The sequence below is a fragment of the Coregonus clupeaformis genome, unplaced genomic scaffold, assembly GCF_020615455.1.
Source record: "Coregonus clupeaformis isolate EN_2021a unplaced genomic scaffold, ASM2061545v1 scaf0043, whole genome shotgun sequence".
Classification (NCBI taxonomy): domain Eukaryota; kingdom Metazoa; phylum Chordata; class Actinopteri; order Salmoniformes; family Salmonidae; genus Coregonus; species Coregonus clupeaformis.
The window spans coordinates 912,542-939,923 of record NW_025533498.1 but is presented as its reverse complement, the minus strand read 5'-3'; the positions used below and the strand labels follow the sequence as shown (position 1 = coordinate 939,923).

Below are 27,382 nucleotides of genomic sequence, written 5' to 3'. Positions count from 1 at the left end.
TTGTTTTGGCATGAAGACAGAGTCCTACTTGTTTGGCTGCTTCAGAGGACTCGGACACAGGGAAGTAGTGTGATGTAGTGCATAGAGGACCTGAGTGTTATTGCCTGGTCTGGAGTAAGACTATCCAGGGTCGTTTTTTATTAGTGCACCTAATGGAAAACGTTTTGTAGCGGAAAATGGAAATGAGTCTTTCTTATTGGACTAGTCCACATAGTCCCAGTTTAAGTAATTTTTCTTCCATTTGATGCCTAATGAACACGACCCTGGTCCCATTTTGACTATGCAAAACAAATATAGTCTATTACTAATAGACTTTAGCACATCAAATCGTCGTCATTAGTACGAAGTAAGTTTGGATTGCATGGATTTCCTATGCACATAGTCAAATTCCAAGCCCACACAATTTTTTTGTGGCTGTTCTAGTCCAACACAGCTAAGTAAACCAATCAGTTCGTTAGGTATGTTAGTCCTGCTGCATTGAATATACCTCATGAAGAGTGTGAGAAAGAGAAAGAACTTTGGTTACACTCTAATATCTTATTTGAAGGTCATAAACTGCTGATTTATGTTATTATTACTTGTAGTTAACCATTGCATTAGATTAATACACAATTATGTTGGTTATGATTTAGGCAGATTACTGGTCCTTGTAACAATGCTTTATACATACATGTATTTACTGATTTTAATTCATACATGAATGGACAATTTACTGATGTTAGTAATTCTAGAGCAGTTTAGTGATGCCACGGGCCTGGTTAAAGTTAGCTAGCAATGCTAACACGGCTCACCAAGAAAAGGCTATTAAATGTTTTTGTCACAAGGGGAAAACTCATTACCGGACTCAGAGCAAGCAAAGAGATTTAGCATGATGACAAAATCTGCTACGCTTGCAAATCTGTTCATTGGATTTGGCTGTGTGTCTGTTCACTAATGGGTGATTGGTCTCCATATGGAGTGAGACCTAAAAATACTAAATATGGGGTGAGAACTAGGTTAGCATTAACATTAGCTGTTAGCACTGCCCCAGGTCATGGCTCTGTGGAGATTAGCTCTCTGGTGGTGACAGGGGCAGAGGAGACGACAAGGGGATGGATGAGAAGATGGAAAGGAGAGAGAGACAGACAGAAAGGCCCTGGTCTGTAATTAGTATGAATCTGAAAGGCACCTAATCGGATTGAAGGAAACAAACTGGTGCTTCTGAAGTATAGCATCATCCCCGAGTGTGTATCTGCCCTCCTGAAGGAAGTAATAAGTCGCACTCACACACACAAACACACACACACGCACACAGACACAGGTTGTCCTAGCTGGGTCTTAGGGGTAGGGGGCCTCATTAGTGGACTTCGTTAACTAATTACTCTGCCATTGTTCAGCAGTGCAGATTGACCCCGATAGCCCAGACCCAAATCCAATCGCTGTCCACAGAGTGACACAATAGCCTAGCCACCTTCCAAATGTCTTGGTATGGCTGTTTCTAAACAGATGTATTTTATGTGTTGAATTATGAGGTGATAGGATAGGATAGCACACTTTCGTTAACTATTTGTGTGTGTTTTCCTTACAAACATTTTGTGAATGAGAGATTGTTAGAAAAAGCAGTGATTTGGTGGATCATATTGTGTGGGTGTGCGTGTGTGTTTTATGTGTTTAACCGCACAATGAGGGTGTGTGGGGTGGGTTGGGGGATCCCCTTTTCCTCTGTGGGCCCATCTGTTTTGTCCTCCTTTTGTCCTGTTAATTAATGAAACCAGAAGGCTGCCTACTGGGCTAGGACTCCCTGCTCACAAACTGGGGAGTTTTTGTTTTAAAATGAATGGCCACGCTCTCTCTTTCCCCTTCTCTCACTCTTTCCCCTTCTCTCTCTCTTTCCCCTTCTCTCTCTCTTTCCCCTTCTCTCTCTCTTGCCCCTTCTCTCTCTCTTTCCCCTTCTCTCTCTCTTTCCCCTTCTCTCTCTCTTCCCCCTTCTCTCACTCTTTCCCCTTCTCTCTCTCTTTCCCCTTCTCTCACTCTTTCCCCTTCTCTCTCTCTTTCCCCTTCTCTCACTCTTTCCCCTTCTCTCACTCTTTCCCCTTCTCCCACTCTTTCCCCTTCTCTCCCTCTTTCCTCTTCTCTCTCTCTTTCCCCTTCTCTCACTCTTTCCCCTTCTCTCACATATTTTCCTCTCTTCCTCGATCTAGGCCTATCTCCCTCTCTCTTTCCTTCCTTTTCACCCTCTCCGGTTTACATTTACGGTACATTTTAGTCATTTAGCAGACATTCTTATCCAGAGAGACTTACAGGAGCAATTAGTGTTAAGTGCCTAGCTCAAGGGCACATCGACAGATTTTTCACCTAGTCGGCTCGGGGATTCGAACCAACAACCTTTCTGTTTCTTGCCAAAAGCTTTTAAAGGGATACTTTAAAGCTCTTAAAGGGATACATCCACAGATGTAGTTTGTAGTTTGAAGGAAGTTGCTAACTAGTGCTAGCACAATTGCTAACTAGCGTTAGCGCAATGACTGGAAGTCATACCCATAGACTTCCAGTCATTGCACTAACGCTAGTTAGCATTGGCTCGTGAAACTACCTCTAACTTCCTTCAAGACATAAAAATTGTATCCACGAGTTCATCTGACTCTGCGAAAGTAGATAAAGGGCCTCATTGCCAACATCCCGAAGTATCCATTCAACCACTAAGCTACCTGCCGCCCTAGTTCTTACTATTTATTCAGTTCATTCTTGCTTTCATTCTATCACTTCCCCATCCCGATCCCGATCCGTAAAAAAAAAAAACATACACACAATAGAAATGTGAAAATAACAGTAGTGCTGTGAGAGTATTATGTGAATGTTGTAAGACTATAACTTTTTATGTTGTTCTCTGCCTTTGCGACATGTGTTGGCGACCGGGTGCTAATGATGATTTGTAATGCCTTCACTTTGTTTGTTTGTTTCAGTTTTAAACATATCTGGATGGGTTTGGCAGTTTGAGGTCTAGTCTTATGGGGATACTTTGGGATGTTGACAATGAGGCCCTTTATCTACTTTCCCAAAGTCAGATGAACTCGTTGATAACATTTCTATGTCTCTGCGTGCAGTTTGAAGGAAGTTGCTAACTAGCTGTAGTGCAATTGCTAACTAGCGTTAGCGCACTGGAAGTCTATGGGTATCTGCTAGCGTTGGGTATCTGTTAGCTCGCTAGCGGATACCAATAGACTTCCAGTCATTGTGCTAATGCTAGTTAGCATTGGCTCGCCGAACTACCTCTTAACTTCCTTCGTACTGGACACAGAGACTTAAAAATGGTATCCATAAGTTTATCTAACTCTGGGGAAGTAGATAAATGGCTTCATTGCCAAAATCCTGAAGTATCCCTTTAACATAAGCCACTCAACAAATAGGCTCTGGTTTGATGGGATCCTTCTCTGCGCTCTAGTATCCATCTGGGTTGTATGTCACAAAGCAAGAAGTCGGCCGGCTAACATTAATAAACACTCAGTTATAACTTTATTACTATCATTCTCTGCTTTGTAACGTACAATATGTTATTAAGTCAGTTATACCATTGCCATTTTAAGTTGTTATTCGCGGTCAAGGATATGTTTCTGAATATTTATGAATGTTAGCTGGGTAATTACTCCTGGTTTCTGGAATAGACCAATTTGGGCTAAACTAAAAAAGTTTTCTATAGAGGCCATAGTGTAGGCCCACATTCACTGTACTATCTATACCTATCTATACCTGTGCTCTGCTTCATTCTAGGTGCTGTAGATCTGTACCCCGTCATGTCTTTATAATGTAAGGATACTAAACAGCATGGCAAGATGTAGCCTATAGCACAACTGTGGTAGTCGATACTTTAGGTCCAATACTTAGTTAGGGGTGTTGGTCCTTTTGTCTTTGTTGTGTTTTTCTATCTTTATGACAAACATGCTTTGTTTTACTGATTTCTGAGCACTGGAGGGAACATGAACATGCTTGATAGGAATGTTTTGAAATAAAATGGCACCAAACTATTGGGATGATCAGGCTCTTGTTTGACCCAAGAAACGATTGTTTGTGTCATGGTGTGATAACTCTGCCACAAGGGCCAATTCAGTGAAGTGTCATTAGACATATGTATCGAGCGACAAATGTGAGATCATCAGTAGAAGTCATGGTTTCTTCCCGTCATGTGGAGTAAATGAGAAGCAGAATTTGAAAAGTCCCGGGTGCTCAACAATCGACCATAGCTGTTGTGCCACCCCTGCTAACGTAGCCATGCTATGTAGTCCCCTTCCGTCGTCAACTGTCCCCTCTGTCACCCTGAATCCAGCTGGAGGTGACGGTCCTCCCTTCCTCTCCGTCCTACACCATGGGGTGAGGAGGAGCCCTCCGTCTCACTCAAACATCAGCCGTTACTGTGTCATTTAGCACATGCTTTTATCCAGAGCGACTTAAAGTATAGTGAGTACATACACTGAGTGTACAAAACATTAAGAACACCTTCCTAATATTGAGTTACACCCCCTTCTGGCCTCAGAACAGTCTCAATTCGTCGGAGCATGGGCTCTACAAGGTGTCAAAAGCGTTCCACAAGGAATGCTGGCCCATGTTGACTCCAGTGCTTCCCACAGTTGTGTCAAGTTGGCTGGATGTCCTTTGGGTGGATGACCATTATTGATAAACACAGGAAACTGTTGAGTGTGAGAAACCCAGCAACGTTGCAGTTCTTGACACACTCAAACCGGTGCACCTGGCATCTACTACCATACCCTGTTCAAAAGCACTTTCCTAATGTTTTGTACACTCAGTGTAGATTTTAGTAGTATGTAACCCCAGCAGGAATGGAACCCACAACCCTGCCATTGCTAGACCAATGCTCATACCAACAGAGCCTCACAAGACCGCGGCCCCTGATTTGACTTGAAAGACACGTGGGAAACCTGAGCCTTTATGCAAATCCTCCACGGCATACAATGCTCTGATTTGAACAGAAGCTTTTTTCTCGAGTCAGACAGTGTTTTCTACAAGTACACACTGTCAACATGAGTCTATTCATTGATATACTGTGTGAATTTTAAGTGTTGTTTTGCTATTGTAGAGTATTATACTGTGATATGCTAGCCTGGTCCCAGATCTGTTCTTGCTGTCTTGTCAACTCATATGGCGTGACCACAGGAGTTTACAAAACAGAACAAGCAGATCTGGGACCAGGCTAGTGGTATGCAGTCTGCCACTACATTGGTCATATAACTCCAGTGTATCACAGGTTGGGGACTGTCATAGAAATGGAATGCAATGCCTTTCAAATACCAGAAAAGCTTTGTATCATAAAGTTTGTATCATTCAAGTTTGTGGTCCATTGTCTTGAACTGTGAGTCACCATTACCTGTATGGTCTCTAAATGTTTTTATCCACCTGTTTCTAACACATCGTCTCTCTCTCTCGCTCTCTCTCTCTCTCTCTCTCTCTCTCTCTCTCTCTCTCTCTCTCTCTCTCTCTCTCTCTCTCTCTCTCTCTCTCTCTCTCTCTCTCTCCCTCTCTGACTTCTCTCTCTCTCTTCCAACTCCCATCTCTCGCTCTCTCTCTCTCTCTCCCTCTCTCTCTCTCCCTCTCTCTCTCTCTCTCTCTTTCCAGATTGATCCCAAGGTGGCGTTTCCTCGTAGAGCCCAGCCCAAGGTGAGTTCTCATCCCTGACAGGGTTAACTCTTGGAGGCCAAGGTGACGTCACAGCCGCCATGTCCCATCAGGGTAGGCCTGCATGCCGCACCAGATTATGTTCCTGTATTCCGTTCACGTGATGAAGGGGCAGCAGGGGCAGCAATCCTCCGTCCCCCCTCACCCCCCACCTCACCCGACCTCTATATGACCCCGATACATAAGAACCAGGGGGCTCTACCAGCCTAAAGACTCATGTACACATCCACACTCATGCACACACTCACACACTGTGTCAAATGAATTGTCTTATTACTGTACTATGCTGTTCCGAGTGCCTGGCAACCCTCCTCCCTAGATATTTTTACTGCTTAACAGATCTTAGATCTTTATTATCTGAAACATCTAGCCATTTCGATGTGCTTTGTGTTAATGATTGTGTGTCCTCTACCTCTGTGTTGTCAGTTGGTGACCAGGACAAAGAAGATATTTGTGGGAGGCCTCTCTGTGAACACAACCATCGAGGACGTCAAGCAATACTTTGACCAGTTTGGAAAGGTAAATGTGACACACTGTCTTAAGATATGTTTGTTGACATGCTTTTGCTGCAAATTACACTACATCAGGGATGCGGCCAACAGCCCCCCCCCTTTGAAGGCCCTCTGATAAAAGTTAGATTTTTTGGGAACTCGTCGCGGTTTCAACTTACTGTTGTGAGGTAGAATAGTAGCACAAGGTGCAATTTCAAAATGTGGTTGTCCATCAATGGTTTGTCTCTTGTTATGTCAGTCCCTGATAGTCACTCAATTAACCCATGTCAGCAAATGTGTTTTAGATTGGTAAGTTAGTCTCGCGGCCAGCTATCTAAACTTGTAGTAATCAAGGTCGATTAGAGCCCGGGGGGCCCCCATTGATGTTGTTAGTCAGTGTCACTCAAATATCATATTAAAAACTGCAAACATTTCTTTCCACCCTATGGCAAAATGTGTAGAATGGCAGGAAATTAGCTGTAAAACTACTAATTTTCCTCTCCGCTCCATGGCAAAATATTTATAATTGCACGAAATTAACTCTAAAACTGAAGTTATAAAATTGCAAAATCTTCTCTCCGCCACATGGCAAAGTGTGTAGAATTGCAGCAAATTATGATGAGTTCAGATTTTTTGTGGCCCCCACCCCCATCAAAGTTGCCCATCCCTGTACTACATGTATATCATGAATCAGTAGTAGTTCTCCATTTTGACATGATCAACATCAAAGTTTCTCCAAGTGCTCTCTCCTTTTTCATTGAATGTCCCCCGTTCACTCTATATCTCATGTTTTCTCTGTCTATTTGTCTCCCTGTTTCTCTCTTTTCGCTCTCTCTTTTTCTCTTATTCCACATTTGGGTTAGAGACAGGGTAAGCGTGGCTAATTTCAGAGAAGAGTTGAAAGGGAGGAAGGAGAAGAGGGATCTCAAAAGAGGGAACACAACAACATTATGTTTGATATTTACTGTCAAAGGGTATTCTAATGGATATTAGCATTTCTGTCTTCCATTTTTCTCCCGTTGCTGTTGTTTGAGTTGCTTCGGCTGTTCAATTTTTCTTCAAGCTAGTTAAGCCTATTTGAATGAAATGCAGTGAAAGGCAAACTCATGCTGGGATGACAGAGGAGTGGATAGAAAGAGGGAAGGGGGAGAAAGAGGGGTGAAGAGAGTGAAGAGGCACCTCCTGGAGAGAGGTAGGGGTACTCAGAAGGGAAGTGTTTTCAAACTGCAGGAGAGAAGAGGAACGCAGACATGTATGAGAAGAACCAACTCTCACTAAAATGTTAGAGAAGTTCCAAATAGGCTGAAGAAAAAGTGGGATAAAGGGATGAAAAGTGGAACAGATTGAAAGAAAGTTGACAAACAGTCTTGAATCAGTGGGAAGGAAGATGTGGAGAGGTGTTAGGGAGAGAACGAGTGAAGAGGTCTGTGCTAGAGAGAGGTGTAGTTAAGGAGGGAGGAGGTGAAGGGTCTCCAATTCTGAACTAATCTAATGCAACAGCTGCTCTTGCCACGAGACCCCCCCCACACACAAAAACACACACACACATACACACACTCCCCATCCCAAAACACACTCTTACCCCCTGCACCTGTCTCAGTCTGTTGCCTTGGTGACCTGCTTTAGCCAATGTCCCTTGGTAATTTAGCAGTATGTCTGTGCGTGAGGCTAATGTCTCACACTCACCGACTTAAAAGAGTGTGTCCTGACTGTCTTGAGCAGCAGTGGACAGAAAACCTTCTAGAAACCTAGACAGAATCAACATCCCCTCAGAAGGGGCTTAATGACGTCACTTTGAGGGGGTAGAGAGAGGAAGAAACTAAAGGATGGAAGAGACTGAGAGAAAGGGGGTAGAGGAAAAAGAGTTCTGGTGGAGGATCCTGTCAAGTATTGATCTCCACATAGGGGATGCTTGGGCCGAATGAAATCTTTGCATATTTCCACATTGCGCTTCCAGCATTTGATTTGTACAGCAGCGTGTCTTGGAGGGAGTTTGTCACTTGATTTAAGAATGGACAGTGTGGCACACTCAACAGAACTGTCAATTTCTTACCATTGTTGTCTGTGCACTTCCAAATTAGGTTGGCATTTAGGCCTAAATGGGGTCAATGTCAGTCTAGTGCAAAACATAAGCCCTTTTTTCTTTGATGTGATTGACCAACCGGATGTAACCATACACTGGTTGCTCAACCGAGCCGATCCCAGCGCTCACGGGCGACCATGTTTGTCTGGGAAGCAGGTCAGAATCCCACAGAGACGCGTCTCGTTTTACGCCCCTGCTTTGCCTGGCCAGAAATCTGCTGTGTTCTGTCCTGGCGTTCCCACTCTCCCATTCCCAGACCTGTCCTCCCAAACAGTACTGGGAAACCATCGGATAGCACTCTGCCTCAAAGTACAGTGCAATAATACCGCAGCACCAGCTTCACTTTGAAGAGTCAGCAAACTATAGGCCTAACTTCATCCTTCCAAAATGGACGAGAGAGAAGGGGGAGGGGTGGAGATAGAGGAAGAGGAAGGGGAGAGATATAGGGGTGGACAGGACAGACGGATAAGTTGGGCTCCAGTCAGCCATGTGAGTTTGCAATTAGAGGGCTTCACTGGACACTTTGTTTGCTGGCCTGTTTGGAGAGATGGGTGGAGAGAGGGAAGGAAAGAGAGCGAGGGAAGAGTGAAACAGAGAGGAGAGAGGAAGGTGGTTGAGGTGAGAGTGTGACTGAAAATGTTCTCAGAATGTTCCTGAAAAGTTCCTTGTCAATGTAACCTAATGAGAATGTAATGTGACATGCTGTAAGGGGGATGCGCTCTCTGCTGGGTAGTGAGTGTGAACCGTGCTGAGGTAAATACAAGACACTATAGTTCAGCCAGATAGTATTAAACTGCTCTGGACACAGTGGACAACAGGTTGTTTTCCTATTGACTTTGTCCTGGAGGCTAACTTTCCTCTCAGACACAAAGCTAGCTTGTCACATACCCTCGTGACTCTGTAACAGTTGGCCTAACACTTTTGTTATTGATACTGACGACAATAAAGCTTACCCACAGCTATAAGCTTCAAGATGTTAGCTAGCCAGTAAATTAGTAAAATTCACTGTTAGCCATCCTCACAGTTCGATAATAGGGCTAAAGGTGGCTATTTAGTGTTCACACCCACATGTGTTAGCCTAATGCTAAAAGGAGCCTACTTGAACATGTAACACACTGCTTATGACAACATGTCTCTGGTGCTGCATCTGTCCACTTATTGTCCCTGTCCCGACTTTGCTGTGTCATTGGGTTTAAAGGACCGGAAGGGTGAAGGGAGAGGAGGGGGGAGGAGGGATATCAAAACTGAATGAAGGACAGTGGGTGGACTGGGGAGGGGGCTGTTTTGTGGGTGTGGGGGGCTATGTGTGTGTGTGTGTGTGTGTGTGTGTGTGTGTGTGTGTGTGTGTGTGTGTGTGTGTGAAAGAGAGCGGAAGAGAGAGAGAGAGATAGAGAGAGAGACTCAGTTGGACTAACGGGTCTCCAACCCTGACCTTTTCCATATTCCATGGACACACACAGGGACACACACCCAGATACATACACTCACACACAAAATCTTTCTCACACATCTTCTCTCACAGGCACACACTCACATGCACAGTTTGTGTAAACTTTGTTGTCAGATTCAAAAAAACGAAATATATTTGTCATATGCACTGCTTTTATGAAGATACCATCAAACGATCTCAAAGGTTAGAAATCAAACTGGAGCTTTCCTCCACTCACATTTCACCCTGTGTTGAGTTTCATTAGACTTCGCTGATAGGTAATGAAAATAGCAATGCAGTCATGCTGTGTGTGCGTGTGTTAGCTTTGGTACTACTGATAATGTCTCTCACTGGCAAAACGTGGAGTAGTTTCACAGTTTCTCTATTAGAGGAGAGTTTGTGCTAACTTTCTTACCAGCAAAGGAGAGTGAAGAGGGGAGGGAGGGAGGGAGGGAGGGAGGAAGTCAGCATGAATAGGGCTGCAGGGAGTGGGATAGAAAAAAAAGAAAAATGGAGTGAGAGGAAAAATGAAAGGGGTGCATGTTGACAAAGCCCCCACTTCTCTTTGTTCTCTCTCTCTCTCCCTGCCTCTCCCTCAGTCTGTCTTTCTGTCCATACAACCCTCTCTCGCTCCCTGCCTCTCCCTCAGTCTGTCTTTCTGTCCATACAACCCTCTCTCTCCCTGCCTCTCCCTCAGTCTGTCTTTCTGTCCATACAACCCTCTCTCTCTCCCTGCCTCTCCCTCAGTCTGTCTTTCTGTCCATACAACCCTCTCTCTCTCCCTGCCTCTCCCTCAGTCTGTCTTTCTGTCCATACAACCCTCTCTCGCTCCCTGCCTCTCCCTCAGTCTGTCTTTCTGTCCATACAACCCTCTCTCGCTCCCTGCCTCTCCCTCAGACTGTCTTTCTGTCCATACAACCCTCTCTCTCTCCCTGCCTCTCCCTCAGTCTGTCTTTCTGTCCATCCAACCCTCTCTCTCTCTCCCTGCCTCTCCCTCAGTCTTTCTGTCCATACAACCCTCTTTCTCTCTCTCTCCCTGGCTCTCCATCAGTCTGTCCTTCTGTCCATCCAACCCTCTCTCTCTCTCCCTGCCTCTCCCTCAGTCAGTCCTTCTGTCCATCCATCCAACCCCCTCTCTCTCTCCCTGCCTCTCCCTCAGTCTGTCCTTCTGTCCATCCAACCCCCTCTCTCTCTCCCTGCCTCTCCCTCAGTCTGTCCTTCTGTCCATCCAACCCTCTCTCTCTCCCTGCCTCTCCCTCAGTCTGTCTTTCTGTCCATCCAATCCTCTCTCTCTCCCCCAAATATTTTATCCTTTTCACTCTCGACCCACACTTTCGTATGCACCAATCCCCCTCCCATCTTTATTCTGTCCTGAACTATCTCTTGCCTTCTCTCTAAGCCCTTTTTTCAACGGTGTCCCCCTCTCTCCATCCCCCCACCCCTCTTTTTGTCTCTCTCTCACACACACTTCTCTCTCTCTCTCTCCCTCTCTCTCCCTCTGTAGTTCTATTCATAGTGAGAGGAGGGTAAATTCTCCTAATTGAAATTCTTTACAGGGTCTCCATGGGAATAGTAAACTTTGTGGAGAGGAGAAGAAAGAGAGAACAGGACACAGAGTTTATGAAAAGCTTATCCCCCCCTACCAAACAGAGAGAGAGGGGGAGAGAATATTCCCTCCTACACCCTTAGAAAAAAGGGTTCCAAAAGGGTTCTTTGGTCGTTCTTCTGTGGAAAGGGTTCTTCATGGAACCCAGAAGTGTTCTACCTGGAACCAAAGGGGTTCTACCTTGAACCAAAATGGGTTCTTCAAATGGTTCTCCTATGGGGACAGCCGAAGAACCATTTTAGGTTCTAGATAGCGCCTTTTTTTCTAAGAGTGTAGAACTTGGGGAGTGAGTTAAACAGTGACTCTTTAACTTCACAGAGAAGAAGGACTGCCTCTTCCTATCTCTTCTCAATCTCCTCTTTTCTCTTTACCTCCCCCACACTCTTTTTCTTCTCCCCTGTCCCCCCTTCTTTCTCTCCTCCTCCTTTGTCACCTGTCACCCCCCTTGCTCCCTTCTGCTTTCTCCATCTGTTGGCCCCCTCTCCTCTCTTGCTCGAAAGGACAGGCCTGAAGGAGGGACAATGAAGCCCCATGCTGTGTAATGGTCTGCGTGTGTGTGTGTGTGTGTGCATGTGTGTGTGGTGTCCAAGCTCATCTCTCAATTCAATTCAAAGGGTTTTATTGGCATGGGAAACGTGTTTACATTGCCAAAGCAAGTGGAATAGACAATCAACAAAAAGGGAAATAAACAAGGGAAATAAACAATCAGAAATGAACGGTAAACATTACCCTCACAAAAGTTTTAAAAGAATATAGACATTTGAATTCTTATATTATTGGCTATGTATATTGTTGTAACAATGTGCAAAATCTTGCTGCTGTGGTGGCACACTGTGGTATTTCACCTAATAGATATGGGAATTTATCAAGATTGGATTTGTTTTCAAATTCTTTGTGGGTCTATGTAATCTGAGGGAAATATGTGTCTCTATACATTTGGCAGGAGGTTAGGAAGTGCAGCTTTCCACCTCATTTTGTGGGCAGTGGGCACATAGCCTGTCTTCTCTTGAGAGCCAGGTCTGCCGATGGCAGCCTCTCTCAACAGCAGGGCTATGCTCACTGAGTCTGTACATAGTCAAAGCTTTCCTTAATTTTGGGTCAGTCACAGTGGTCAGGTGTTCTGCTACTGTGTACAGTACTCTCTGTTTAGGGCCAAATAACATTCCAGTTTGCTCTGTGTTTTTGTTGATTCTTTCCAATGTTTAAAGTAATTATCTTTTTGTTTTCTCATGATTTGTGTTGCTGTCCTGGGGCTCTGTGGGGTCTGTTTGTGTTTGTGTTTGTGAACTGGTTGTGTCTCTCTATCTCTCATAGGTCGATGATGCCATGCTCATGTTCGACAAAACCACCAACAGACACAGAGGTATTGCCACGAAACACCAGCCGACACACACACACACACACAATTAACATTTTACTATGGTGGGCCAAATTAGGGTCACATAGTGATTCTTGGTAGTCTTAAACAAATCTACTTTGGAACAAAAGTTTACAACTCACACACATGGTTATGGGCTTAAAAAAAAGAAGACACCTGTACCATGTCAGATATAGAGTTGAGATGTATTCCATTTTGAGTTTGCATCCCAATATTACACTTTATATACACTACCAGTCAAAAGTTTGGACAAACCTACTCATTCAAGGGTTTTTCTTTATTTATACTATTTTTTACATTGTAGAATAATAGTGAAGACATAAAAACTATGAAATAACACATATGGAATCATGTAGTAACCCAAAAAGTGTTAAACTAATTATTGGAGATTCTTCAAATAGACACCCTTTGCCTTGACGACAGCTTTGCACACTCTTGGCATTCTCTCAACCAGCTTCATGAGGTAGTCACCTGGAATGCATTTCAATTAACAGGTGTGCCTTGTTAAAAGTTAATTTGTGTAATTTCTTTCCTTCTTAATGCATTTGAGGCAATCAGTTGTGTTGTTACAAGGTGGGGGGGGGCAAGAACAGCTCAAATAAGCAAAGAGAAACGACAGTCCATCATTACTTTAAGACATGAAGGTCAGTCAATACAGAACATTTCAATAACTTTTAAAGTTTCTTCAAGTGCAGTCACAAAAACCATCAAGCGCTATGATGAAACTGGATCCCATCATTACTTTAAGACATGAAGGTCAGTCAATACAGAACATTTCAAGAACTTTGAAAGTTTCTTCAAGTGCAGTCACAAAAACCATCAAGCGCTATGATGAAACTGGATCTCATGAGGACCACCACAGGAATGGAAGACCCAGAGTTACCTCTGCTGAAGAAGATAAGTTCATTAGAGTTACCAGCCTCAGAAATTGCAGCCCAAATAAATGCTTCACAGAGTTCAAGTCACAGACACATCTCAACATGAACTGTTCAGAGGGGACTGTGTGAATCAGGCCTTCATGGTCTAATTGCTGCAAAGAAACCACTACTAACGGACACCAATAAGAATAAGAGACCTGCTTGGGCCAAGAAACACGAGCAATGGACATTAGACCGGTGGAAATGTGTCCTTTGGTCTGGAGTCCAAATTTGAGATTTTTGGTTCCAACCACCGTGTCTTTGTGAGACGATGTGTGGGTGAACAGATGATTTCCACATGTGTAGCTCCCACTGTAAAGCATGGAGGAGGAGGTGTTATGGTGTGGGGGTGCTTTGCTGTTGACACTGTCTGTGATTTATTTAGATTTCAAGTCACACTTAACCAGCATGGCTACCACAGCATTCTGCAGCGATACGCCATCCCATCTGGTTTGGGCTTAGTGGGACAATCATTTGTTTTTCAACAGGACAATGACCCAACACACCTCCAGGCTGTGTAAGAAGGAGAGTGATGGAGTGCTGCATCAGATGACCTGGCCTCCACAATCCCCCGACCTCAACCCAATTGAGATAGTTTGGGACGGCAGAGTGAAGGAAAAGCAGCCAACAAGTGCTAACCATATGTGGGAACTCCTTTAAGACAGTTGGAAAAGCATTCCAGGTGAAGCTGGTTGAGAGAATGCCAAGAGTGTGCAAAGCTGTCATCAAGGCAAAGGGTGGCTATTTGAAGATTCTCAAATATAAAATATATTTTGATTTGTTTTAACACTTGTTTGGTTACTACATGATTCCATATGTGTTATTTCATCGTTTTGATGTCTTCACTATTATTCTACAATGTAGAAAATAGTAAAAATAAAGAAAAACCCTTGAATGAGTAGGTGTGTCCACATTTTTGATTGGTACTGTACATCACAGAAGACTGAAATATGACAAAACTGTTTGACATAGAAACACCAGATTTTCGTCAGTTAATTTTATTTTTATTAATGATGAAATCATGAAAAATATTAATAACATTCCACCCATGAGGCCAAAGAGGGTGCTTTTAGTCATTGACTGCAGGAAAGGGCTACATGTGATAATATTCTCTCAGGTCAATTGGCAGACCTTACTAGCGGGTTTCTTGGTGCAAAAGTTAATGTTATGCTGAAACAAATAACACACACATTATCAGACTCTCACACATTGTATAGATAAACACAGACTAATCCTGATACACATTCAATGTTCTTGACAGTATTTTAATGTGTGGGAACTGTACTGGGCTGAGCTGGTTACACATCCACAATAGCTGCTGGAACCATGCTGGAAAGGACTGAAAATAAAATATCTGAGCTAGCAGAGTGCAGGTCAGGTTGGCCCTATAATGTGAATCAGACATCTGAGGTGAGATGAGGGAGGAATAAGTAAAGGGAGGTGAGAAGGGAGGAGCTGGGTTAATTGGTCAGCTCATTTAATCGGAGCTCAGGCGAAAACCTTACCTAATACTCCACACCATCCCCCTTCACCACGACAACAGATTGACAGTTAGGGCACAGCCTCCTGAAGTGTGGGGGAGGGAGAAGGGACAGGTAAGGGACCGATCTAAATTTACTGGGGGGGGAGAGGTGGTCCAAAATAGGGGATGGTTGTCAAACTTTTTATTTTGCTTTGGGGAGGGCTGTGTGTTTTTGGGGGGGCACAGGGGAGGGTAGTGTGTTTTTCCCCTGGTTTACATTCGCTCTTATGCTTGTATTTTCTCTATAAACAATGGCTTGACTTACTTTTGATATTACCCTAGTAAAGGTTAGAAATGTTTGTGAAGGTTTGGTATGGTATGGCTATTAGTAAGCTTTAGCTACTGCAGGCCTATGATATGAAGGCAGTGTGCATCGCCGCTCCAACTGACTCAGACAGTTGAACTTGAGATGAGGAAGACTGTTTTAAGCCTACCAAAGATTCTGATCGAAATGTAACGAATTAGCCTCCTTCTGTATGTCTATATCTGTATAGCAGACATAGCAGCCATCCGACATGAAGAAATACATGTCGATGTCGTAGCATGCCACCAGCATATCTCTATCTATCTGGGGTTAGGCCTAAGCTTATTTTCCTTTCTATATATATTACAGTATATATTTATTAAAATATGAATATCATACAGTGGACACCTAAGCCTTTGCATGCAATGCCCTGATACATTTAGTGCTCAAATCTCTGACAGTTGAACCATGAGGTGGACAATTATTGTTTTAGAAAAGTAGCCTAAACAAAACCCCAAAAATAGGCTGTCAAGTTTTGCATATGCTGCACATCGAAACACATAGAATAGTGTTTTTGTAATTTGTTATAGGCTGTTTTTAAGGACACGTAAATGTGGCTCATTTGGCCAACATCCCTCGTTTATTGATGGCGCTTGCTGCGCCAGGTTGTATCTGAATGCAAATGGATGTCCATTACATTTCTCAAATGTCCAGTAAATTAAAATCTTCCCTGTCATGTTGTCCAGCGCCACATTTTCCTAAAAGAAACTCTGAAATGGCATATTGTTTTTATGAAGATTTTAGAATATTGGCATGAAAATCTGTCACCAATTGGATGGAAACCTAGCTATAGACACCCTAAAGACTCTGGGAAGTGTGCTAGTCCGGTGTCACTTCTTTATGCCTGCACATCATGGTTCACCAGCAGCCCCAAACATCTAAAGAATAAGCTACCAGCTAAACAAGCTTGTAAGAATTGTTCTTAAACTCCCCCCTCATTTTTTTCAACTATAGCTCTGTAATGTGTCTGTATCTATGTAATTGTATATGTATTTATGTGAAGAAAAAAAAAAATCGGGACCACAATGGAAATAAGTCCCCGACTTTACTGTGCAATCCTGGTCACTTTGTGTATATATGTATTTTTTTTACTGACAAATAAAATCAAGCAATCAAACCAGACTGTGCATTGGCCAATTGATAAATGGAAAGAGACATCTGTTACAAAACACCAAAAAGTTTAATGACATTCGGAGATTGTCAGGCCAAGCCTTCGTTACTGGGTAAACCTACATGGTAGGGAGGGATGGATTTTCTGTTTGAGATTGATACAGTCTATTTATTGTGGTTTTGAAAACGCAAACTATGATATTGAAGTGCCCGAAGTTGGTATGCTTTGTTTATTGGTTGTGTGGTGCATTGGTACAGAACCCTGTTGGTGGAAAATTCGTTGCATATATTTTATATACATATTACATGGCATCAACATTTTGAAAATCTGATTTCCCCCTAGCTGATCATTGTCTGCAGCCGGCTCTGATCGTAGTGTAATGAAACAGGCAGAGCGAGTGAGCTCGTCTGTAGTGGTCGGCAAACCCTCAACCTTTTGGCCCGTAGCCCTGCGTGGCATCGACTGTTCCACAAAAGCATGCTGAAGTGGCAAAGTCGATATCAATTTATTTGACAGTACAAGGGGAGGGTGATGTAGAGGGGTAGAGACCAGGTGAGTCTCAATACTTTGATGTAGTCTCCGCTACCTATTTGTTCTGTCATCTGAAAGCGATTGAATAGATGAAAGCAAATAAAACGTTATAATATGCTTCGAGGGAGAGAGAGGAAAGAAGTGTAAATGAGGATAGGAAGAGGGCAAAGTTAAATGGGCTGCATCCCAATCATTAACTTTCTTCCCTTGCCTCCTCCCCTCATCTCCTTTTCTTAATTGGTGATCCCTAACCTGGAAGAACTGGACATGTGAAGTTATGATTGCAGTCAGTTTGATAGAAAATGAAAACATATGGCCATAGTGGAAAGCGAAAGCAGTCTGTCTGTGTTCCTGTGTCCCTCAGGTTTTGGCTTTGTGACCTTTGAGAATGAAGACATGGTGGAAAAAGTGTGTGAGATCCACTTCCACGAAATCAACAACAAAATGGTATGTATGTGGACAACATGTACAGTATGTGTATGTGCGAGTGTGTGTGTGTCAGTGTTGATGGCGAGGAGCGTTTGTGTCTATGTGCAGAATATCTAAAATAATTTGCATTCCTCTCCAGGTGGAGTGCAAGAAAGCCCAGCCCAAGGAAGTGATGTCACCGACGGGTACGGCTCGAGGTCGTGCCAGGATTATGCCCTACGGCATGGACGCTTTCATGCTGGGGATCGGCATGTTGAGTAAGAACAGAACATCAATAACACGGTCATTTAGCCGCCGCTAAACACTCTGGAACAATATTCACAAAGCGTCTCAGAGTAGGTGTGCTGATCTAAGATCAGTTTTGCTTTTTTAATTCACAATGAATACGATTTACATTATATAACCGGGGAGACCTGATCCTAGATCAACACTCCTACTTAAAGAAGCTTTATGAATTTAGGACCAGTACTGGAGAGCAGGGCTAAAGAGATAGGAGGAGAGGAAGTGGGGGAAGGTGTTTCAGTGGGACTCAAGTATGCCATGGCCCACAGTGAAGTCATTGTCTCTTGCTCCACCTACAGTTATGGCAACAGCATGGTACTGAGTTATGGTGCTAGTTGCTACATGCTACATGAGGTCTAATATAAATGCATTAGCATCTCCTTAAGCTGTGTTCAGCCATATCCTGATGGTTTTTTGTTTGTCTCTCTCTTCGCAGGCTACCCAGGCTTCCAAGCAGCTACGTACGCTAGCCGCAGCTACCCTGGCATCGCTCCTGGATACACCTACCAGTTCCCTGGTATGAGCATCACTCTCTGTCGCAATGATTTATGTAGAGGTTTAGTTACAGACGTACATACGACTTGAGTCTTTTATTCATCCAAAGAACTGGCTAGGAAACAATGCATTGGCCTAGTGATCGTAACAGATACATATTGATGTTATTTTTATGTTCGTTGACAAACATATACACGCACACCTACACTTTTTACTCCACGTATAAGCACATATGGCAGAGTCTCTGGCTGCTTGTAGATTTCAGAGAGTTGTATTTTGGATTTGTCATCCTCCTCTCTCCGGTCCTCTTCTCCTCCCCTCTCACGGTAAATGTCATCTTGCCATTTGTTAAAATGTGCTGTACTTCTATCTCCCTCCCCATCACCTAATTTTCTCCTTCTTTCATGTCCACTCTCCCCTCAGTGCTCTTCCTTCCTCTCCTTTCCCCCTATCACCCTTCTCGCCTGTAGTCTCTCCTTTGTAAATTGCTTTCTTGTGTGTGTTGTCCTGTGTGCCTGTTTGTGTGTGCACATGTTCATGTGTGTGTGCGTGTCAATAGACACGCGGATGGTGTATGTAATTAAAAATGCGCTCTCTTGACATTGCTGTTCTAGAATTCCATTTAGAGAGGACCCCCCTTCTGACATCACCCCACCCCTCTGAGCTCACAGGTCAGTCACTCCTCCAGATCTACAAGCAGCTCTCTTTCTCGTTATTAACAAGGCAACAGTGCTAGACTGTGGCGGAATGGTGTATGGCCCTCCTTTTTCCAATCGGGAAGGGTTCAAGCCTAACTTTAATATAAGCACAACTTTTGCAACAAATAAAAAATATTGATGATCACGGAATTGACTGCAGCAATGTTAGGCTTGGATATTTTTTTGAATGGTTTCACCGTCTTTAAAACTGTCAACTACCTGACAATTAATAGTTTGGTGAACTAAATTCACACACTGCCAAACACTGTTAAGGTGACATACTGGTAGAGGTAAAAGAAGACATATGTGAAATTGTCCCTCTCTCCTCTGGCCCTCAGCCATTCCACTGTCAGCCTACGGACCAATGGCAGCGGCAGCAGCAGCTGCTATGAGAGGTAAAGATCATTCTCCTTCATCATTCTGTTTGTGTGTGTCTATCTGTCGTCCATGTGTATGTGACTGACTGACTGTCTCTTTCTCCCCTGTCTCTGTCTCTCTCTCTCTCTCTCTCTCTCTCTCTCTCTCTCTCTCTCTCTCTCTCTCTCTCTCTCTCTCTCTCTCTCTCTCTCTCTCTCTCTCTCTCTCTCTCTCTCTCTCTCTCTCTCTCTCTCTCTCTCTCTCTCTCTCTCTCTCTCTCTCTCTCTCTCTCTCTCTCTCTCTCTCTCTCTCTCTCTCTCTCTCTCTCTCTCTCTCTCTCTCTCTCTCTCTCTCTCTCTCTCTCTCTCACTCACTCTCACTCTCAGGTTCCACCCAGTCGCGTAACGCAGGCTATCTGGGCACCAGCAGCCCTGGGCCAATGGCTGACCTGTATGCAGCAGCTAGTCAGGACTCAGCAGTCAGCAGCTATCTCAGCGCAGCCAGTCCTGGCCCCAACTCAGGATTCGGCCACAGTCTTGGGGTACGTCACTATCAACGAGACAGAACACGGTCGTTGTATTCATTAGGGCACACCGTAGCAAAATGATTCGCAATGGAAAATGAAAATGAGCATTTCTTATTTGACAAGTTCAGGTAGTCCCTCCCTGCTCCAGTCTGTTTTGTTCCTTTTGGTGCCTAATGAATACGACCCAGGGTTGGAATATCGCAAAGAGGGATCTATAAGACTAAAGGAGCCCGCTTAGTGGCATATGGCATGTATCTAATGCTAGGGGAAACCAGGGATTGTGGATTATGGAAGTGTATAGCTGCCAAAATTCGATTTGAAGTGCAAATTGGATAATGACAAATCAATGCACTATTTGCAATTTTGGTTGATCATCTCCTTTCTTCATTTCAAAATATATATCAGCTGCTCTGTCTCTAATAGTATGTGTCTCTCTTCGTTCTCAGGGTCCTCTGATCGCCGCCTTTACCAACGGGTACCACTGAGCAGATTCAGCCAATCACCGGACACGGAAGGAGGTCACTTCTGCTGATGAGCCAATCAACTGCTGTGTGCCTACCCATGGCACAATCTGATTGGCAGCCACAGGTCAATCCCTGCCCCTGGCTCCCCCTGACTCCACCCACCGACTGAAGAAGATATTTTATTTTATATTTTAAACTCCTGTATCCTGTAGTCCTGTACTAATATCACTTCCTCTTCTCAGTCCCTTGTTTCTCCTATCCTTTACCTTCACGTAGGTTTATTTAATTAGATTCCAATGCTGTTTCTTTTTTTAAATATCATTCTGACAGAAAAATAAATGTGAAAACAATGATTGTGGGTTGCGCTCATGGCAAACACAGATTCTGTCAGATTTCTTTTTGATTTATATTTGAGGAATTTTTATTTAATCACAATGTTTTGATGTATTGTCTGCTCCTTTGACCTCCCTTTAATGTGTTACTGAGGTGAGATGGAGAGAACGAGGAGAAGAGAGGGGTAGAGAGAACTGAAATGGTGTGTGGGATGGGGTCTCCTTGTCAAAAGGAGTACCTAACCCATTTTAAACAGTGGAAGAACAAAGAAATGATGTCATTTCCTTTTTTAACAAATGTGTCACAGGAAACATGAAAAGAAAACAAAAATGTATATTTTGATAGTTTTAAAAACAAAACATTTGTAATATTGTTATTAATATTGAACGGGATGATAATAATGATGATAATCGGTAAGGTATTTTATTCCGTAATTGGTTTAGAAAGGAATGTTTTATTTCCTTCCTGTAAAATATTGTATATAGAGTTTGGGGGGTTACTTTGATTGGCAGGCAAGGTTACTATTAACCATTCGGGCGCCATTTTAACTGGAAGTCTTTTTAACTGCTACAACATGTTTTACAGTGGCAGGTCATTTTCTAATTGAAAGTGGCTATCCCCTAAGCATTTGTTTAGTGTTTAGGCCAACAACATGCATGAGCAGGGTTGAAGACTAGATGATATTTGTAAATAAGACGGAATGATAAGATCCTATTCATTAGAAATTGGTTTCAGAGATTAGCCAAAAGTAACAACAAGAGAACATGCTTGAATTTACATGCAGTTGAGTTTCATTCCGTGTCTTGCTGTAAACATTTATTATTGGTATTGTGTGAATTCCAAATCTGCATTTCGTCATACAGCGCTAGAAACAGAGTTGTTTTTTATTTGTGCCAGTAACCTGTTTCTATTGAATCGGGCCCCTTAAAGGCACAGTCTTATCAAGTGACATTAACATAAAAATATAATTACTTGAATGGGGATTCCCATTCTTGTAATTCTAGATCTATTGTCATGACATCCAAGTATCCCTCAGAATAATTTGAATTGGAACAGATGATAGGATGAGGAACAACTTAAATGAGGCCCTGTTTTTATTGGCTATGGTGAGGGTGCATGGGTGGGGTTAAGGGGGATTGGGTGGGCTTTAATACAGCTTTTTGGTGGGATATATTTTGCGCTATTTTAAGTATATTTTGCGCTATTTTCCTTCATTATGTTTTTTCTTTCTTTCTTGGTGTTCAATGTACGGGTCATATGGACCGTAGAAACAAATGAAGGACATACTTAACAAAGCAATTGACTCTTAAAATACTATTACATCATGGTTGTATTTGTCCTCTGATTACTTTTGAAGGTGCGTGTGTCATTATGTGTGAACGTGTGTTTCTGTGTGAGTATGTTTACACGCACAATATTGAGGTGAAGTATGGAACTAGCTACATTTGATAGTTGAGATGCATTTTTTGACTGCCATTTTGGTACTGATATCTTTGCCTGGTTCCATTTAGTCTTAACACCCCGCACCCTATGTGTCCTTTCAGATCATAGGGACTAGGGGTAGATAAATCAAAATGGAATAGGGCCTCTGCCCCAGTCAGTACAGAAAGAGGTGTACACAGACCAGTAGCTGGAAGGGAGGAGGAGACAGAGTGTCACAAAGCTATTTAAATGAAAATCACATTAATTTTGTATATGTTCCACAAAGTCTTCCACTAAACAAGAATCTCCCATATTAAACTGGCTAGTACTGCCCTTCTCCGACTGGCTGGGTCACTATACAAAACTACTGCTGGACACGAACACTGTAACTTTTTAACTTACAAAAAGCAATGTTATTTTTTATTTTAGAATTAATAATGATATTAATAGCAATATGAGTATTGATAATTCCATGGCATTAAGACTTATTTTCAGAACAAAAAATAAACTATATTTTTCTTTTGTACGATTTCGTTCCCCATGTACAAAAATGATTCAGTGATTTTTAAGACGCTGGTGTTTTTTGTTTTGTTTGTGTTAATGCTTTCTTCAGGGTCGGGAAAGGCCTTGGTTGTTAAAGCTCCAAGGTCTTTACCAACACTGTAACTAAACTTTGATTTGGACTGTTCCCCACCCGCTTTGTCATATGTATTTCTTTTTTTGTTTTTCTCCTCTGGAAATGTCAATTTTACAATTCCTAATAAATTATTTTAAAGAATTCCACTGAGATTGTGGTTCTGTTTGTTTTTCTAAGCATTTGAGACTGAGTTGTATGGAAGCAGATTCATGCCAAAACAAATACTTTAATTTAAATTTGTATTTGTTTTGGCATGAATCTGCTTCCATAAATGTAGGTATAACATTTAAAAAAAGGAGAGAAATGACAAACATTCTTGAAAATGTATTTTTGTGTAAATGCTTTTATACCCTTAATGTATTTTGAGGGTTGTCCTATAGAAAGTCATACAATGCATTATTGGGTCACAGTGTTGGCAATTCTTTTTTGTAATCTTGTGACTTGATGTAAACTTAATCCCGCAGGACAGGTACCATGACATGTCAACATGTGCTTATCTACGGCGTCATCTAGACTGTTGTGTCATCACTCTCAGGGACTGATGCCATTTGGACTAGCCTCTGGTAAGCCCTACTACAGTGGGAGGAGAATATAAATGTGTGGGCAGCATTAGCACATATATTTTGGCAGGACTTAAGCACCGCTCCTGACCTTGGAAGTATCACAAAGCATATAATAATAATAAGGAACATTTTTACTAGGTATATTTGTCCCGTTTCGTGCCTACTGAACATGACCTAGGTGTGCTCAAGGTGGGCTGGAACAGAAGCAGTAGGGTTGGCTATTCACCCTTGTGAAATTGATTGCAGTGTGAGTAAATGTTGTTTGTGAGTGTGGGGAAAACAGTGTTGTACAGTTACCAAACTGTCATTTGGGGATGCTGGAGATTCCTGTCTGACTGTGTGTGTGTGTGTGTGTGTGTGTGTGTGTGTATGTGTGTGTGTGTGTGTGTGTGTGTGAGAAAGAGGGAGATTAATTTTAGCCACAGCAAATTAGGTCAGGTCCTGATCTCTCTTCTCCCTCCTTTCTCTTGCCTAGGGAGGGTGATGAGGTCAGCTCTTTGCGTGGGGGTACAGTCCTCCTCACGCCCCATCCCACACCTACCATCTTCAGACCTCTCCCACAGTTCCGGGAAGCTTGACAACCTCTACTCCTTCACTGGCTATTCCATTGTTCCTTTGCCCAAGTATGATTTTCTACCCTTTTTTCGTCTTTTGAGTGGGATTTGTCCTGTGTAGTGTTTCCTGTACCATCCCTGAAGCTCCAGGGTCCAAGGACATTTGGCCATAATTGTTTTCTCAGTTTTTGGGGGGGGCCTGAGATTTCTTTATCTCTCTCTGTCCTACCTTTCCATTTGTCTTTGGTGGTCGTTTTGTGGCTCTTCTCTCTTTTTCTCTCTTTTGGCTGTTTTCTCTCTCTCCTGCCATCATCTGTTGCCCATACCATGGCCCGTCCTTTGGTTCTGGAGCCGATAAGAGGACATTTAGGAGCTAAGAGTTCTCTAAATGGGAGTGCAGACTTTGACAGACTGAGTTTTATGGGGGAACAGGATCCTCCATCTCCCCTCCACAATTACCTTTGGCTAACAATCCTTACCAGTACTGAGAAGACCCAGTCAACATCGAAGCCCTGGTCTTCTCAGTACTGGTGAGTAGCGGACATCCCAGGCATATGGGAAACAGTTTACTCACTGACTAATTTATGTGTTAAAGCTGATATAGGTTTATAGAATACTGAATGAGAAATATATAGAAACATTTCAATTCTTGAGCACAGTATATGCAGTGTGCAACATCCTGAAAAGTAGGCCAACATCAGGTAAATTTCCATGAAAGAAAAAGCCGATGCAAAGTGTGATATGTTGCATGATTAATACATTGTAAACATATGGGCTATTGTATTTCACAATACTTGCAATTATAAAATAATCCTAATTCTATGTTCTATTGATGTAGTATTAAAGGGATAGTTAGCTTCTTTGAAGTTAACAATTTTATTTACTCCCATAGGGTGTTGTTTCTCCCAAACCGTTTAGAAATTCATTAGCAATGTTCAAAATAATCTGTCTAGCATTTTTGAAGAATGTAGTAATGCTAGTGGAAACATATTGTCTCTGTTAGCAGTTATTCAAAAGCATGGGGAAAGCGGAGGAGAGCGCCCCCTACTATGGAAGGCGGCTCTGCTCTAGACCTTTCCCCATGCTTTGAATGCAATAATAATATGTTTAATAATCTGCTTCCATGTTTTTTCTCTGGGATTCCAGCAACAAGCAGTAAACATTGAGATCTGGTGTACCAGCTACGATGCTTGGCAGGACAACAGTGCTCCTCTGCAATTCTCACATGGTCTTATGCTAACGTTACATGTCAGTTCATAAGATTCAGTGTTGAAAGCTGGCTGATCACACTAGGACCTCTAGCCCAACTTTCCCATGATGTGTGTGTGTGTATGTGTGTGTGTGTGTCATACAGTGCCTTCAGAAAGCATTCACACTCCTTGACTTTTTCCACGTTTTGTTGTGTTACATCCTGAATTTAAAATGAATTAAATTGGGATCTTGTATCACTGGACTACACACAATACCCCATAATGGCAAAGTGGAATTATGTTTTTAGAAATGTTTAAAAATGTATTACAAATGAAAAGCTGAAATGTCTTGAGTCAATAAGTATTCAACCCCTTTTTTATGGCAAGCCTAAATAAGATCAGGAGTAAAAGCTTGCTTAACAAGTCACAAAATAAGTTGCATGGACTCACTCTGTGTGCAATAATAGTGTTTAACATGATTAATGAATGACTGTCTCATCTCTGTAGCCCACACATACAATTATCTGTAAGGTCCCTCCATCGAGCAGTGAATTTCAAACACAGATTCAACCACAAAGATCAGGGAGGTTTTCCAATGCCTCGCAAATAAGGGCACCTATTGGTAGATGGGTAAAACATAAAAAATCAGATGTTGAATATCCCTTTGAGCATGGTGAAGTTATTCATTACTTTCTGAAGGCACTGTATGTCTGTGTGTGACCAAGAAAGAGCAATGGTGTTAGTAATATGGGAAAGAGTCTACTGGTAATCTGGTGTGTAATTGAGAATCTGCGTGTGGCCTTTTGTGTATACATGGTGTGTGTGTATGTGTGTGTGTGTGTGTGTGTGTGTGTCTCTGTCTGTCTGTCTGTCTGTCTGTCTGTCTGTCTGTCTGTCTGTCTGTCTGTCTGTCTGTCTGTCTCTCTCTTTTTTTTGTGTGTGTGTGTGTGTGTGTGTGTGTCTGTCTGTCTGTCTGTCTGTCTGCCTGCCTGCGTGTGTTTGAGGAAAAGAGACACAAATGTCTGATGAGAGGAACAGATGTGTGTGGCAGGGCATGGTTTAATCTAATTGCCCTCTGACATGCACATCACTGACACTTTCCTATCCGAAGAGTTTCTTTCCCACCCCTCTCTTCTCTCTCTCACTCAGACACACAATCACACAATGTTATGCTGACCTGTGTTCATATAGTATTTGTTAGAGGCACTTCATTGAGCTTGCCTGGCGCAATGTAATCAATGGAATAGTTAAAAGTGCAGATCCCACCCATCTGGCACTCCAGCCAGGCTCAATCAAACACTCAAAATATTTGAAAGAAAACGGATGCTATTTGAACCCATGTGTGGTGTTAAGTATACTGTACAGTACCACATGAGTTACAGTTCATATAAGATAATAAGTCAATTGAAATAAATTCATTAGGCCCTAATCTATGGATTTCACATGACTGGGAATACAGATATGGATCTGCTGGTCACAGATACAGTGAGGGAAAAAAGTATTTGATCCCCTGCTGATTTTGTATGTTTGCCCACTGACAAAGAAATGATCAGTCTATAATTTTAATGGTAGGTTTATTTGAACAGTGAGAGACAGAATAACAACAAAAAAATCCAGAAAAACGCCTGTAAACAATCAGAAAGATTTCTGGCTCCCAGGTGTCTTTTATACAGGTAACGAGCTGAGATTAGGAGCACACTCTTAAAGGGAGTGCTCCTAATCTCAGTTTGTTACCTGTATAAAAGACACCTGTCCACAGAAGCAATCAATCAATCAGATTCCAAACTCTCCACCATGGCCAAGACCAAAGAGCTCTCCAAGGATGTCAGGGACAAGATTGTAGACCTACACAAGGCTGGAATGAGCTACAAGACCATCGCCAAGCAGCTTGGTGAGAAGGTGACAACAGTTGGTGCGATTATTCGCAAATGGAAGAAACACAAAAGACTGTCAATCTCCCTCGGCCTGGGGCTTCATGCAAGATCTCACCTCGTGGAGTTGCAATGATCATGAGAACGGTGAGGAATCAGCCCAGAACTACACGGGAGGATCTTGTCAATGATCTCAAGGCAGCTGGGACCATAGTCACCAAGAAAACAATTGGTAACACACTACGCCATGAAGGACTAAAATCCTGCAGTGCCCGCAAGGTCCCCCTGCTCAAGAAAGCACATATACAGGGCCGTCTGAAGTTTGCCAATGAACATCTGAATGATTCGGAGGAGAACTGGGTGAAAGTGTTGTGGTCAGATTAGACCAAAATCAAGCTCTTTGGCATCAACTCAACTCACCGTGTTTGGAGGAGGAGGAATGCTGCCTATGACCCCAAGAACACCATCCCCACCGTCAAACATGGAGGTGGAAACATTATGCTTTGGGGTGTTTTTCTGCTAAGGGGA

The 27,382-nt window shown here is 42.8% G+C and overlaps 1 protein-coding gene across 2 annotated transcripts in view; it reads left to right on the top strand.

Annotated features, from left to right (window-relative positions):
• Positions 1-21,107, top strand: part of LOC121577777 (RNA-binding protein Musashi homolog 1) — a 29,155-nt gene extending 8,048 nt beyond the window's left edge. Inside the window, exons 5-14 of one of the 2 annotated variants that reach the window (XM_041891657.2) lie at positions 5,602-5,643; positions 6,088-6,180; positions 12,585-12,633; positions 17,398-17,480; positions 17,602-17,719; positions 18,181-18,261; positions 18,854-18,910; positions 19,276-19,332; positions 19,681-19,835; positions 20,267-21,107. In XM_041891657.2, coding sequence (XP_041747591.1) covers positions 5,602-5,643; positions 6,088-6,180; positions 12,585-12,633; positions 17,398-17,480; positions 17,602-17,719; positions 18,181-18,261; positions 18,854-18,910; positions 19,276-19,332; positions 19,681-19,835; positions 20,267-20,305 — 774 coding nt within the window. In that variant the 3' untranslated portion in view covers positions 20,306-21,107. The remainder of the gene's footprint in view (positions 1-5,601; positions 5,644-6,087; positions 6,181-12,584; positions 12,634-17,397; positions 17,481-17,601; positions 17,720-18,180; positions 18,262-18,853; positions 18,911-19,275; positions 19,333-19,680; positions 19,836-20,266) is intronic. The other variant, XM_041891658.2, reaches the window with a different exon arrangement.
• Positions 21,108-27,382: the final 6,275 nt, after the last annotated feature.